The sequence below is a fragment of the Pseudophryne corroboree genome, chromosome 1, assembly GCF_028390025.1.
Source record: "Pseudophryne corroboree isolate aPseCor3 chromosome 1, aPseCor3.hap2, whole genome shotgun sequence".
In the NCBI taxonomy this organism is placed as follows: Eukaryota; Metazoa; Chordata; class Amphibia; order Anura; family Myobatrachidae; genus Pseudophryne; species Pseudophryne corroboree.
This window is the reverse complement of record NC_086444.1, coordinates 1100188369-1100202433: the sequence shown is the minus strand read 5'-3', so window position 1 is coordinate 1100202433 and position 14065 is coordinate 1100188369. Positions and strand designations below refer to the sequence as shown.

Below are 14065 nucleotides of genomic sequence, written 5' to 3'. Positions count from 1 at the left end.
CCCTCGCATGGCTCGCTTCGCTTGCCATGCTTCGGGCATGGTGCCTTCGCTCGGCACAGATTACCATTACAATCGTAGTCCACGTGGATCATTAAGTATGAAAAGGTTCCAAAAAAGAAAAAAGTTGTGAAAAACTCATGTCGACCTTTTTCCATGTCGACCTTGTTCCTGTCGACCTTTTGTCCATGTCGACCTTTTGTCCATGTCGACCTAAGGTGTGTCGACCAATTGGCGTTGACCTAAGGTGTGTCGACCTTTTTGTTGTCGACCTGGAGTCCGGATACCATACTAGGGCAGGTTTTATTCTGAAGCTACTTTGAAATGCATTCTGTATTAAAAATATGTAATGTTACAGTAGTTCGGTCTATTACAGAGAATAGTAATCTGGCGCGTTTAACCCTTCTGTCCAGCCTCTACACATACTGATTCTGTACATACAAGCAGAAGTTCCATAGGATAAAGTGAGCCTTACAAATGTGTCCACATACAAATCCTCAAATAGCCCAGTGTTGTGCGCCACGGAGTTTGCGACTAAACTGCACCAGATGGCTTTTTCTTAAAATATGCATCTTAGAGGGGAATTAAAAATATGCATCTTAGGGGGGAATTAAATTGCTCTGTTGGGCACCATCTAGTGGCAATCAAAGAGAGAAACAATTGAAATGCCCCCCTTAATGTGTACAGTAGATCACAGGTTCTCAAACTCGGTCCTCAGGACCCCACACAGTGCATGTTTTGCAGGTAACCCAGCAGGAGCACAGGTGTATTAATTACTCACTGACACATTTTAAAAGGTCCACAGGGGGAGCTAATTATTTCACTTGTGATTCTGTGAGGAGTCCTGGAAAACATGCGATGTGTGGGGTCCTGAGGACCGAGTTTGAGAACCTGTGCAGTAGATGCATCTTTTCTGCAGCATCTTTTGGCATGTTTAGGGGTCTATTTACTAAGCTTTGGATGGAGATAAAGTGGACAGAGATATAGTACCAGCCAATCAGCTCCTAACCGATATGCTACAGGCTGTGTTTGAAAAATGACAGTTAGGAGCTGATTGGCTGGTACTTTATCCCCATCTACTTTATCTCCATCCAAGGCTTAGTAAATAGACCCCATTACTTATATTATTATGTTCTCTCCGCAGACACGTGCTTTTGAATTCATGTCAAGAGCTTCGGAAGGCGGTCATATTGAAGCATCCATTAATGTAGCACAATATTTCATCACTGGGAATTTGGAAAGTGTCCCAAAAAACCCAGAAACAGCAGTACTGTAAGTAAAATATATCTATATGGTATCCAACATATATCATAACAGTTTCTTAGTAAACACGTGCTAATAGACATTTCTCTAATGTCCTAGGGGATACTGGGAAGGGTTAGTACCATGGGGTATAGATCGGGTCCATTGGAGCCTGGCACTATAAGAAATGTTCAGTGTGTGCTGGCTCCTCCCCTCTATGCCCCTCCACCAGACTCAGTTTAGAAAAATGTGCCCAAGGAGCCGGGTGCATTCTCTGGAGCTCCAGAGAGTTTTCTTCAGAAATGTATTTTACGTTATTATTTTCAGGCAGCACTGGCTGGCACCAGTATAGGGTTAATGGTTCGTATCCCCACTGACAGGACATTAGCTCCTGAGGCGCTGTTTCACATGCCCCCAGGGTGTGCGCACAAGCCAGCAGCATGCCGTCACCCCTAACAGATGCCGAAAAAGATGTGGTTCGGTGAGTACTAACATAGGGGTCCCGGATAGCGGGTCCCCGGTGACAATGGTGGCATAAGGGTGCGGCGGGCATCAGGCTGTGGGCTGCGGAGCCCGCTGCTGACACCAACACTGGCGCTTTAGTAAAGGGGTTTTTAAACTCCATTTAACACTGTATATGTTTACAATATAGCCAGTATAATCATATAGGGACCGCGCACCATTGAGGGGTCGGGGCTTCCCGGAGAGCGGGACCAGCGGCTCAAAGGCGCCATTTCCAGCTGCTGCTGACTTCCAGGCTGTATGCAAGCGCTGCTTCTCCACAGACCCTGCTGAATCACCAATGGTACCAGAGGGTTTTATTGAAAGGGGGGGAGCATATAGGTGGCTCTACCACATTCTGCCTTACTAAAGCTCTGAATTATACCCCACTGCTTTGACTGCGCTATTGTGTGCTGGTCTCATTCCTCTCTGTGTCACTCCATTCAGGTGTCTGGGGATTACTATATTATTTCACCATCCTTTGTTTTTCACTGTACTGTGTTATTTCACTAAACTGTGCGTATTTCTGCTGAATCAGAATGTCTGGCAAAGGCTGTGTGTCCCTCATGCAACACAAAGTTTTCCCCTTCACTTTGTACACAGTGTTCTCTACCTTCACAGGGTAGTAGCGTTCAGGAGCCAGAGTGGTTAGAATAATTCAAAGGAATGATTACTAATATTAATACAGAGTTGGTTACTGCCAGACAAGACAGGCAGACGCTTAAGAAATCCGTGGATGATTTTTTTAAGCAGGGCTGCTGACCACAGGCAGGCTCCTCAGGCCCCCCTGATGGTCTCTCATAAATGCACACTCGCACATGTACTCCAATCTGACACTGATAATGACATGCCAGATTTGGATGAAGACATGGAGAGGTACAATACTCTGTCTCAAGGTGTGAAGGCCCTAATTTAATCTATTAGAGAAGTCCTCAACATACCGGATAAGGAGACACAACCTGAGGAAGAACTGTTTAACATAAAACCAAAATCTTCTGCCACCTTCCCTGTCTCCAAGGAATTAAACTCACTCTTTAAAAAAGCGTGGGTCAATCCTGACAAAAAAATTCAAATCTCTAAACGGTTGCTAAATTCTTTCCCTTCCCACCTGAGGATAGGAAGGTATGGAAGAACCCCCCGTGTGTGGATAGTACCTCAGTGTCCAGGCTGTAACATAAGATTGTGCTACCTATACCTGGTGCTATCTCTCTCAAAGACCCTACTGACTGTAAAATTGAGACTACACTCAAATCAATTTATACCGCAGTGGGCATAGCACAGAGGCCCACCATTTCTTTGTGGTTGGATTACAAGAGCCATGGTAAAATGGTCTGATAATATAATAGAGGGGTTTGACACGCTACCTCAGGATGAGACCCTGACTCTACTGCATCATATCCAGGATGCTGCGAATTTCATGAGCAAGGCGATCAAAGAAATAGGCCTCATTAATGCCCGTGCCACAGCAATGGCAGTCTCAGCTCGCAGGGCTCTGTGGCTGCGACAATGGGCAGTGGATGCTGATTCCAAGAAAGGAGTGGAAAATCTTTCTTTTACAGGGGATGCCTTGTTTGGGGAAGAACTGAACAAGTGGATCTCTAAAGCAACGGCGGGTAAGTCTGTCTATTTGCCGTCTGCTGCGCCTCCGGCTAGATGTCCCTATCCTGGGCCCTCTCTGCAGTCCTTTTGTGTGGCCAGATTTAGAGGCAGAGTCAGAGGTGCCTCCAATGCAGCTAGAGGAAATAGAGGTAAGTCCCGTGAACCAGTGCCTGCCGGTACTCTGGCCCAGGCCTCCGGGTCCTCCTCCACTAAGCCCTCCGCCTCGCAGTTGGCCCCAGCTGCAGGGGGAATTTCAGCTGGGTGCTCGACTTCAACACTTCACCCATGTGTGGGCGAAATCCTGCCAGGTCCCATGGGTGAGGGACCACATATCCCAGGGTTACCGGTTGGAAATTCAAGCACCCCCTCCTCTCAGCTTCTCCAAGTCAAGCTTACCAGCTTCCCCTGTAGCAAGAGTTACCTTACAGGACGCCATTTAAAAACTACTACAGACAAAGGTTATTGTTCCAGTACCTCCTCTGTTATACAACAGGGGATTTTATTCGAGTCTGTTTGTGGTACCGAAACCGGACGATGCGGACGATCTTGAACCTCAAATCTCTGAACCCATATCTTCGGGTGTTAAAGTTCAAGAATGAATCTCTAAGGACGGTGGTCTCTGGTCTGGAAGAAGGGGAATTCCTGGTATCCCTGGATATCAAGGATGCCTATCTACAAATACCGATATGGCCCCCTCATCAGGCTTATCTCAGGTCTCTGTTCTGGACCACCATTTCCAGTTTCAGGCCTTACCCTTTGGTAAAGCCTGAATACACTTTGGTCTCTCCACAGCCCCAAGGGTATTCACAAAAGTCATGGAGGAGATGATGATTCAACTCCGCATGATGGGAGTCAACATAGTTCCCTACTTGGATGATCTCCTGATAAAGGCGGTGTCCATGGAGAGTCTGCTGAACAGCATCAACTTGGCTACTCGCCTTCTTACGGATCACGGCTGGATTTTTTTTTACAGCAATTTCACCTGGAACCGTCACAAAGGTTTCAGGTCCTGGAAATAATACTGGCCACGGTGTCTCAGAAGGTGTTCCTCCCCATTGACACGGTATTGACAATCCAGCCTATGGTCCGCTCGGTGCTCAGACCCCGCGGGGTCTCTGTTCACCGTTGCATCCACCTACTGGGAACGATAGTGGCCTCATACGAGCAATCCAGTAAGGCAGGTTCCATGGCCGTCCATTCCAGCTGGATCTGCTAGACAAGTGTCAGGGTCTCACCTGCACATGCACCAGAGTATAGCTCTGTCACCAAGAGCACGGATCTCCCTGTTATGGTGGCTACAAGTCTGTCACCTTGGGGAGGGCTGGAGTTTCAGTACCCAGTCTAGGACTCTGCTGACAATGGATTCCAGCCTTCCTGGGCTGGGGGGCAGTGACCCAAGGGGCTCAGTTCCAGGGAAAGTGGTAGAGTCAGGAATCTACGCTCCCAATAAATGTTCTGGAACTCAGGGCAATTTACAATGCTCTTCTGTAGGCCCACTATCTTCTACAAAATCAGGCCATACAAGTACAGTCGGACAACGCCACGGCGGTGGCGTACATAAACCGGCAGGGAGGAACAAGAAGCAGGGACGCAATGCAAGAGGTGTCATGGATACTCCTCTGGGCAGAAGCCAATGCAAGGGCCATCTCAGCCATATTCATCCCAGGCGTGGACAACTGGGAAGCGGACTTCCTCAGCAGGCACAACCTCCATCCGGGGGAATGAGGCCTTCGCCCTCAAGTGTTTCAGCAACTAGTTCACCGGTGGGGCTGTCCACAGATAGACCTGATGGCGTCTCGTCTCAGCAAGAAGCTCGCCATTACTGTTCAAGGACGAGGGATCCGCAGGCTGCAGCAGTGGACGCTCTGACATCACCGTGGACTTACCAATTTGTATACCTGTTTCCTCCAATCCCGCTCATTCCCAGAGTTCTAAAAAGACTCAAAAGGGAAAACGTTCAGGCAATTCTAATTGCCCCAGATTGGTCTCGACAGGCCTGGTATGCGGACCTCCTGACCATGTCTGTAGAGGAGCCCTGGCCTCTACTGCTTCTCAAGGATCTTCTTCAACAAAGCTCATTCGGAAAGGATCCGACAGGTCAGTATTCAATGCCGGGCCAAACCCAACAGGTTTAGCCCATTCCCGACAATGGCAATCCGACTTTCTTTAAAGTCGGATTGACATTGTCGGATATGGGGCTAAAACCAGTCGGGTTTGGCCGCGCTTCCAACAGCCAATGTGGATTCCGACAATCCGCGTGGTTTCCGACAAGTCGGGAATTCCCAACTTGTCGTAAAAAATCAGCCGTCATTGAATAGGTCGGAACCCCTTCCGACCTAAACCTGTTGGAAGCTGCCGTCTTTCTGACAAGACGGCAGCTTCCGACAATTATTGAATACACCACTATGTGTGTAAATGGCTAAGTGAATGCAATGATTATACTGCATATATAAGTTAAGCTTTATTCTTCCTGGTAATAACTGTGTAAGTCTTGAAGAAACCAGTTTGAGAACCACTGATCTAGAAAACCTACATTCTACATGTAATAAATGATGCCCATGTGATTTTGCTAATGTAGATGTTGCTTCTGACCAAAGTCTGGGGTCATTAGTCCTATTTTTCGATCATTTGCACCTGTTCATGGTAGATAAACAAGCCAGCACCACAGCAAACATGGATGACATTTCTGAGAACATTTGGCAAAAGCTTTGTCAGTGTCACCTTTAATGTACAAGCTCTTAAGTTGTCGTGCCAGGCTTAGTACACCTGGCACAGCTTGCAGCCTAATCAAGATGCATCTCTGGCTGGCTTATAGCTTTGTGCTAGCAAACGGGTTAGTGGTTAAATCGTGACCAATTACTAAGCAGTGAGCTAGATACAGATATTATACACTCACTTCTAGACATAATACTGAACCTGTGAAATTGACGCTTCCGTGTCACAGAGTTGCATTGCCACTATCCCGGGAAGGATGGAAGATCAGATTTAGTATTTAGAAACAAAACATTATTGCCCATAATTACAGGTTTTAGGAAATCCATCTTACAGTGCATTTTTTCTAAATCATAGTGTAAAAATAAGGGTGCCCGGTATTTGCGTGCAGTGTTGGACGGGGCCATTAAGGGCCCACGGCGGGGGGGGGGGGGGGACAGTGGAAGGGGCCCTTACTTAGGGGTTTGGCCAGCCTCCAGAGAGGGTGTAGCAAGCCACTACAGAGGCTTGGCTAACCACTAGAGAGTGCATGGGCTGAGCCCCTTGATAGATAGATATATATATATATATATATATATATATATATATATATATATATATATAATATATATATATAGAAATAAGGCAGCGGCACTCCGTCGGTTTAAAAGTCAGTTGTGTAATGAATCAAATCATAACAAACAGTGGTCACAAAAAAACAACGTTTTGGGGTCCTGAGACGCCTTGACAAAGGGGTCTCAGGACCCCGAAAGGTTGTTTTTTTGTGACCACTGTTTGTTATGATTTGATTCATTACACGACTGACTTTTAAACCGACGGAGTGCCGCTGCCTTATTTCCTTCTGTTTGATGCATCATCTGCTGCGGTGGGCACCCCGATTTACAACACATATCAAGAGTGCCGGGCATTTCTGACATATATATATATATATATATATATATATAATATTAAATACTGCTAGTATATAGTAATCTAGTATATCGTCATGTATGCATGACGATATACTAAATTAATAACAGCAATGCACTTTAGAAAATACACCATAGTCCTCGGTCACTGGGGACCACCGAGGGTTTTTCCTATACCCCTGTGGCCCAGTCTGACCCTGTATGTGTGTCATGTGGAAGAGCAGGCAGTATTTTCCTAGCATGTTAATAAATAAATTAATGCATGTGACCCCATAGTTTATCCGGGTACAAACCTACACCCCTCAGACTTACTATAAAGTCTGCATACTGGGATTCAGTTTATAAACTATACGTACAGGTGTGTCCTCTTACATCTTTCCTCCATGCGCTACAAGTCGCGTTAGGCATAACGCGTGAGTGCCCTGTGACTCTGCAGCGCCAAGCATCTTTTTTTTTTTTTTTTGCGTTTTGTCCAAGAAAATGAATCTAAGATGCGAAGTAATGATATAGGACGCACGGGCAGTTTCTGCTGATTAAAATGATATGCAGCATTCCGTTATTCTGTGTGTGACTGCGACTGTATTTGCATATAAAATTCGATGGCGTTTCATTTTGGATGCAGATACAGTCGCAATTACACACAGAATATAGGCATGCTGCATACATATCATTTTAGTCTGCAGAAGCTGCTTGTGTGTCCTAGTACATGACTTTACGTCTAAGACGCATTTTTGCGGAAAAGAAAATTCAAAAAAGACGCTTCGCACTACTGAGTCCCGCCACGGCATGGCGCGACTTCAAGGGCTATATAGCGTGACTGCAGTAGGGCTGTAAGAGGACACGTCTGTATGTTGGCTGGTTGCAGTGTACGACCACACAGTTGAAAAACAGGATAATACAAGGGGCCAATGCCTTATACAGTACATTAAGGGATTATTGGGGCAATTCCCTATTCTGCCTGGGTCAGGGGACTGGAGAAATCTAACGTTTTAGAAATCCTCGATTCGCTGATTCCAGGCAAAAAAAAAAAAAAGATTGGGATTAAAGAGTCAGGGATTTTAGCAAGCTGTTTTTTGTCGATTCCCCCATATCCAGCGATTGGTGTAGCGGATTGGCAAAATGGGGAATCGGTACTGTAGCTGTATGGCCTGCATTAGGAAGACATATTTTATATATTTATTGTGCCATTCAGCTAGCCTAGCTTGAAAAAAAAAAAGAAACCTAGAGACATGTCCTTGTACACCTATGTTTTTGTCCCATGTGGCGCGAGACGCCTGGCACAATTTACATTCCTCACCACTGGTAGTGATTCCATGCTTTTAGTACTTTATCCTGAATATTGCGTCTTATTCGCATTGCAACTACACACAATTTTAATTCTAGGGCCTGATCCATGTTTGTGCGCAATTTTCTAGGCTACAGAACTGCTAATGTTAGCAAGTGAGGCTGCTGCCCAGAACCGTAATGAGCCATCACAAACTTAGTCGCAATTGCATACACATTCACAGCCTATGCGCAAGAGAAACATCGAGGTTACGGGTTCTTCTATGGCGACGCAGACTGGGCTCAGCAGTACGGACGCAGGCGCTATATTTTTGCACATACACAAGCTCGCAGCTGTCAGTAGATACACGCCCTGAAAACGGCTATGACACGCTTTCATTTCTCCACACAATCCCTGGTAACACCTCCAAATGGAAACTTCCTGTCAGCACCTTCTATATGAAATCGTTCCGTTGTGTGAACATTGGCCATTGCGTACAAACATGAATTAGGGGGGTGTCAAAGTTGAAAAATATTGCAGTACATACATTACGTACAAACTACACACAGATGGCCTCCGTGCGCGTACTTGCTCTGCCATGCGTGCGCATATTTGCAATTTGCGTATGGTCGCTCCCGCGGACCTGCGTATTAGCACGTGGTATGAGTATTTACGGTAGAGTTTGTGAACGCATGGAAAAGCCATCAAAACACATTACATATTTAATCCAAATAGTGCACATTTTACAGATAGCCTCCCTGCACCACAGCAGCAAGTTACAGCAGTTTAAATGGTTTCAGAACAAAGGGATTCACCTTTACAGAATAGGAGGGGACAGAACAAGGTTATAAGGTGGTGTTTGGTATCCAGCTGTAGGGTATTTTAAGGGTAATATTCCGGGGTTGGTTTGAGGAAGATCGCATGTTCCTGCGGATAGTTATGTGCAGGAGCAGAATATAGATATAAACTGTATTTACTGTACATTATGTATGCGGCGGGAATCCAGAGGAGACCACCCACAAGAGCAGTTGGAACAGACATCGCCCACCTATTCAAACCGACCTATGACCTCTCCTGTACTGTAAATGACCATCCCTGTGTCCAATGGACAAAGCGATTACAGTATCCATTGTGTTAAGTTTTGGAAGAATTGTATAAAGAGAGCCTGCTGCAGGCCTGGTCTGACACAAGACTCACAAAGTTATCTATCAGCTGACCGAGGACCAGATCTGGGTAGCGCGGCGAATCTAATCACGTATGTACCATTGACTGTAGCCATTATTCTGTTGTATTGTATTGTTTGTATTGTAACCCCCTTTCAGTAATAATACGCTGTGGTGTGGGAACCCAGCAGTTTAATTACAATCTGGTGTCGTGTCTTCCTTTCCCTGCTAAGGTTTAAAGTGTATTACTATTGCATGCATAGCTGTTAAGGGTTTGCGGTGTATCTCTGGGTGTGTACGCGCTGTGTGTACTTTGTACCGTCAACGCGGCGTTTGTACGCAAAGTCCGTACACGGTACGGGACTCTGTACGCTAATAGCGTAAAAGGTACGTAGAGTGTGTATTAAGTACAGCGGCCGCAGCGGCTCCATGGTAAAGTGTATTTAAAGTGTGTTTAAGGTATAGCTTTTTATTCCTGCATATAAATCAGCATTATCAATTGGGGGCATCGTCCGGTTTTCCACATACCCACAGCCTAACAGGTCACAGCAGACTTAATCTATCAGCAAAAGGGCGGACAGAAAGTATCCTACGTAACCTTTTCTAGGTCGGTGGATGCACTGAAAACCCTACTTGTTTGCTGATTAGATGACGTCTGCTCTGTATAGGTTTGTAGGGATGCTGGTAGAACCCGTAAAGTAAGCAGGAAAAAAGCTATTTAAAAATCTGTGAATTTTTTTTTGGGCGCCAAAAGCGTACACAACAAAAGGCACCCAAACTCTTTGTATACCCTCTCACATTGTTGCCATAACACTCAGAGTGCTAGATTCATTTAGATCTGTGTGAAACCGAATACATTTGTTGCTATATAGTTAAAAGTAAAATAAATGTTTAAGGAAGTAAGTGTAAAGCACAAACGCAGTCTGGCGTGGTTGTAAAGGTTTATACAGAAAGAAACTGTGTTGTGTTAAGTGAGCGATTATAGTTAGTATTGCTCACATTTATAGAAGTTGTGTGATCTGTTTTATTGCGTACGCACATTGGTACACGTGGTACGGAACGTGAGGACAGCGTACAAAAACGTGCACGTGGCGCAAGGCCGCCCACGTGGCATATAGGTACGCACGGTTGCGTAATTACGCAAGCTTGCGTATGGTTGTGTGTGCATAATAAAACCACACGATAGTTCGCTAGTTTAAAGGTGGGACAGTAGCCACGCTACAATACAAAACTGCTCGGTTTCCAAAGATTAGTATAAAACTTTTTGTTTAAACTGTATTGCCTCTGGGGGTAAAGCTGCTTCTGAATGAATCAAAATTTTCTGTACAGAAAAACAAAGTATACCTGAGTGAGCGAACGTAGGAGTGAGTGAAATTCGAACCCCGGAATTCGGGATCCCGTCGTTTGGTACACCAAGTGAGTGGAGGCTTGGTGGCGTGAGAAGGCTGACTCACGTTAGTATAAGGTTTAATATGCAAGTCGTGAGGTGATTTGCAGAGGAGCATGATAGTGCATAGCATTGCGAAGTATTGAAGTTAAAAGGTTTTTGTATTACGCTCTGGACTGAGGGTCGCAGTTTGTACAACGACCCGTGGTCGTACGGCAGATAAGTAACAAGTACATATACGCTGTGCGATTGGACCGCGCGTTTGTGGGTGCGATACATAGCGCAACGTGATATCCTTTTACGAGCTTTTGCATAAAATCGCTGTATCATTAGCGCTATATAGAGCATACGCAAGCGTGATTTGTGTATAATAAAGTGCATAGGGAGTTTTCGCTGGTCTCTCTCAGGAAAATCTCCAACGACCGATACTTTACTGGAAAGGGTAAGTTATTCCTAAAAACTTCCAGTAAATATAGGTCAGATAGGGCCCTAGGTTGGGTACATTGCCTTCGCTATCGACAGTGTATGGTAGTACTGGCCAACGTGGGCGTGAGTGGGTGAAAGCGCTTTAAGAACTTTCACCGTCTATTCGTATTGTGCATTGGGGATTGTAAAAGAAAAAAGTCCGTGATGGGATCCAATTGCACAAGCGGTGGACATTTTGTAACCAGGGTTCAGGTTGAAGAGCCACGGCCCAAGGGGTCAGCGAGGTTTGTTATGTGTGGGAAAAATGGTTCGCACACGGAAGACTTTTTGTCTGAATGGGTACGTATGACTGACAAAGATAGGGTACCATTCCCTAAAGTGGGCAGCTTTGAACCAGAGGTATTGCAGAACTTAAGGATAAGGATATGTCTAATAAAATCCAGAAAACAAAGGATTAGACATACAGATTGTTTAAATTTATGGCAACGAGAGGGGGATATACAAAGGGAATTAGCTCACGCAGCAGGTTCCAAACCTAGCGGGAAAATAATGGCGACCGCACCACCACCACCATATATTGTGGGGGAGAAAGTGGCTACAGACAATGGTACGTTGGTACAGGATAGGAGAGTAATTGATACATGTACTAATGCTTACCCTTGCCAGTTGTATCCTATTTTAAATTTTCCCCAGGACTGCGAGCAGGAAGATGATCCCAGCACGATATCGGCACTCTCTCTAGCAGCCACCATACAAGACACTCAGGTGGGCACGGCCCAACCAACAAGAGCAGTAGCAAGGCCCCTTAGCGGAGGGAAAAGTGAGGTCGTGTCCACAGGTAAGTACGGTACCATACATTATGCAGAGACAATAGCACCTCACATTATAGAGTCAAATCAAAATTATGTAATTGAATTAAATCCTGTCAGGGTGATTGCAGTCCCCAATGGGAGGACTGACGCTCAGGGAGTAACTCCCATCAGGAACATTGCCATGCATTGTCCTTGGTCCCGGGCAGAGTTAAGATCAATTATGTCAGACTTTCCCGAACCCAGAAAAGATCTAGTCGCATGCCAAAGGTTCATTAAAGAGTTAGGTAACGCCAACGAACCCACAAACAAAGATTGGCGAACAGTGCTACGGGTATGTTTACCCTCAAATATTGACCCAGCGAAATTCATAACTGATTGTAAATTAGACGCAGAAGTACCTCTCACTGATGAGTACACTCAAGAGAATGTACGACAAATCAATCTGCAATTAGGAGTATATTTCCCTACTGTTGACAAATGGAATAAAATCTTTTCCATAAGACAAAAGGAAGGTGAAACGGCATCCGAATATTTCCATCGAGCACTGCAAGAAATGTCTAGATATACTGGGATCGAGGACATTAAGGACAATGTACATCACAGGGAGGTAGCTGTTTCTGTATTAATGGACGGGTTGAAGGAGGCACTGAGAACAAGGGTACAGACCTCTCTACCAAACTGGAGAGGTATCTCGGTGGCTGCATTGAGAGAGTCCGCTGTCGAGCATTATAGGAACATCATTAAGCACAGGGAGTTACGGGGGGAAAGGCTGATGACAGTAAGTATAGACGCACTTACAACAGGGCCACATCAGCCAAAACCCCAGACCCCTGATGGTAAGTCACGTGTAGTAACATGCTATAATTGTCAAAAGGTAGGACATTACTCAAAGGAATGTAGGAAAAAAGGTACACATAATGTATACCGACCCCCTAGACCAGGATATAAACCAGACAACAATGCACATACTTGGGATCAGGGACCGCGTAGGAGGAATTACGAGCCACACGCAGGGGAAACAAGGAGATACCCACCAAGGAGGGACTGGCAGGCCTCCGAAAACTCACAGCTACCCCCCTCACATATCGTAGCTGCCAATGCGCTGCGGGAGGGTCTCACCACACAATAGGGGTTGGGCCACACCTGTAGTCTGCAGCCAGTGAAATTGATTGCTAGCCTTGGTAGTGAACCTGAGGTCACGGTTGATGTAGCTGGTGTACCATTACCTTTTCTTGTAGATACAGGGGCGGCCAGGTCAGTGTTAAATTCAACGGTAGGTATAAAAACCACGGGAAAAACCATTTTGGCAATGGGAGTAACAGGAACGGTGCAACAATACCCTTTGAGTAGACCTGCAGAGATTACGATAGGGCCCTTGCAAACCAAACATTCTTTTTTGCTGGCTGCATCGGCTCCGACTAATCTGCTCGGCAGAGATTTATTGTGTAAAATGCGGTGTGTCATATATTGTACTCCTGAAGGTGTCTTCTTGGATATACCTGAGAACCACGTTCAAGAAGTGCAAGATATATTAGACACCCCTCAAAGGCTAATGTCGCATTCTGCTGTTATAGTCAAGTGTCCATCAAAGGTAGAGGAAATGATCTCACAAATACCGGGTTCCCTTTGGACCAAAGATGGACAAGACACTGGATTGATGGCGAATGTAGCTCCAGTAGTAGTGCAAGTAAAAGATGGTAGGATAGCTCCAAAAATCCCTCAGTATCCTCTGAAGCCAGAGGTAGAATTAGGAGTGTACCCCGTCATAGAGCGGTTGCTACAACAGGGCATCCTAGTCAGGACGTCCAGCACTGCCAATAGTCCCATCTTCCCTGTGAAAAAGAGTGGGGGGAGGGGTTACAGGCTAGTGCAGGATCTAAGGGGGATAAACAAGATAGTTGAGAGCCAATTCCCCGTAGTGCCCAATCCAGCTGTCATCCTCATGCAAATTCCCTCTACTGCAAAATTCTTCACTGTCATCGACCTCTGTTCTGCCTTCTTTTCTGTCCCTCTGCAGCCTGACAGCCAATACCTCTTCGCTTTTACATACAGGG

General features: G+C 45.6%; 1 protein-coding gene across 2 annotated transcripts in view; it reads left to right on the top strand.

Annotated features, from left to right (window-relative positions):
• Positions 1-14065, top strand: part of SEL1L3 (SEL1L family member 3) — a 169572-nt gene that overhangs the window by 95635 nt on the left and 59872 nt on the right. For both annotated transcript variants that reach the window (XM_063922085.1, XM_063922077.1), the window contains one exon: positions 1142-1269. In XM_063922085.1, coding sequence (XP_063778155.1) covers positions 1142-1269 — 128 coding nt within the window. The remainder of the gene's footprint in view (positions 1-1141; positions 1270-14065) is intronic.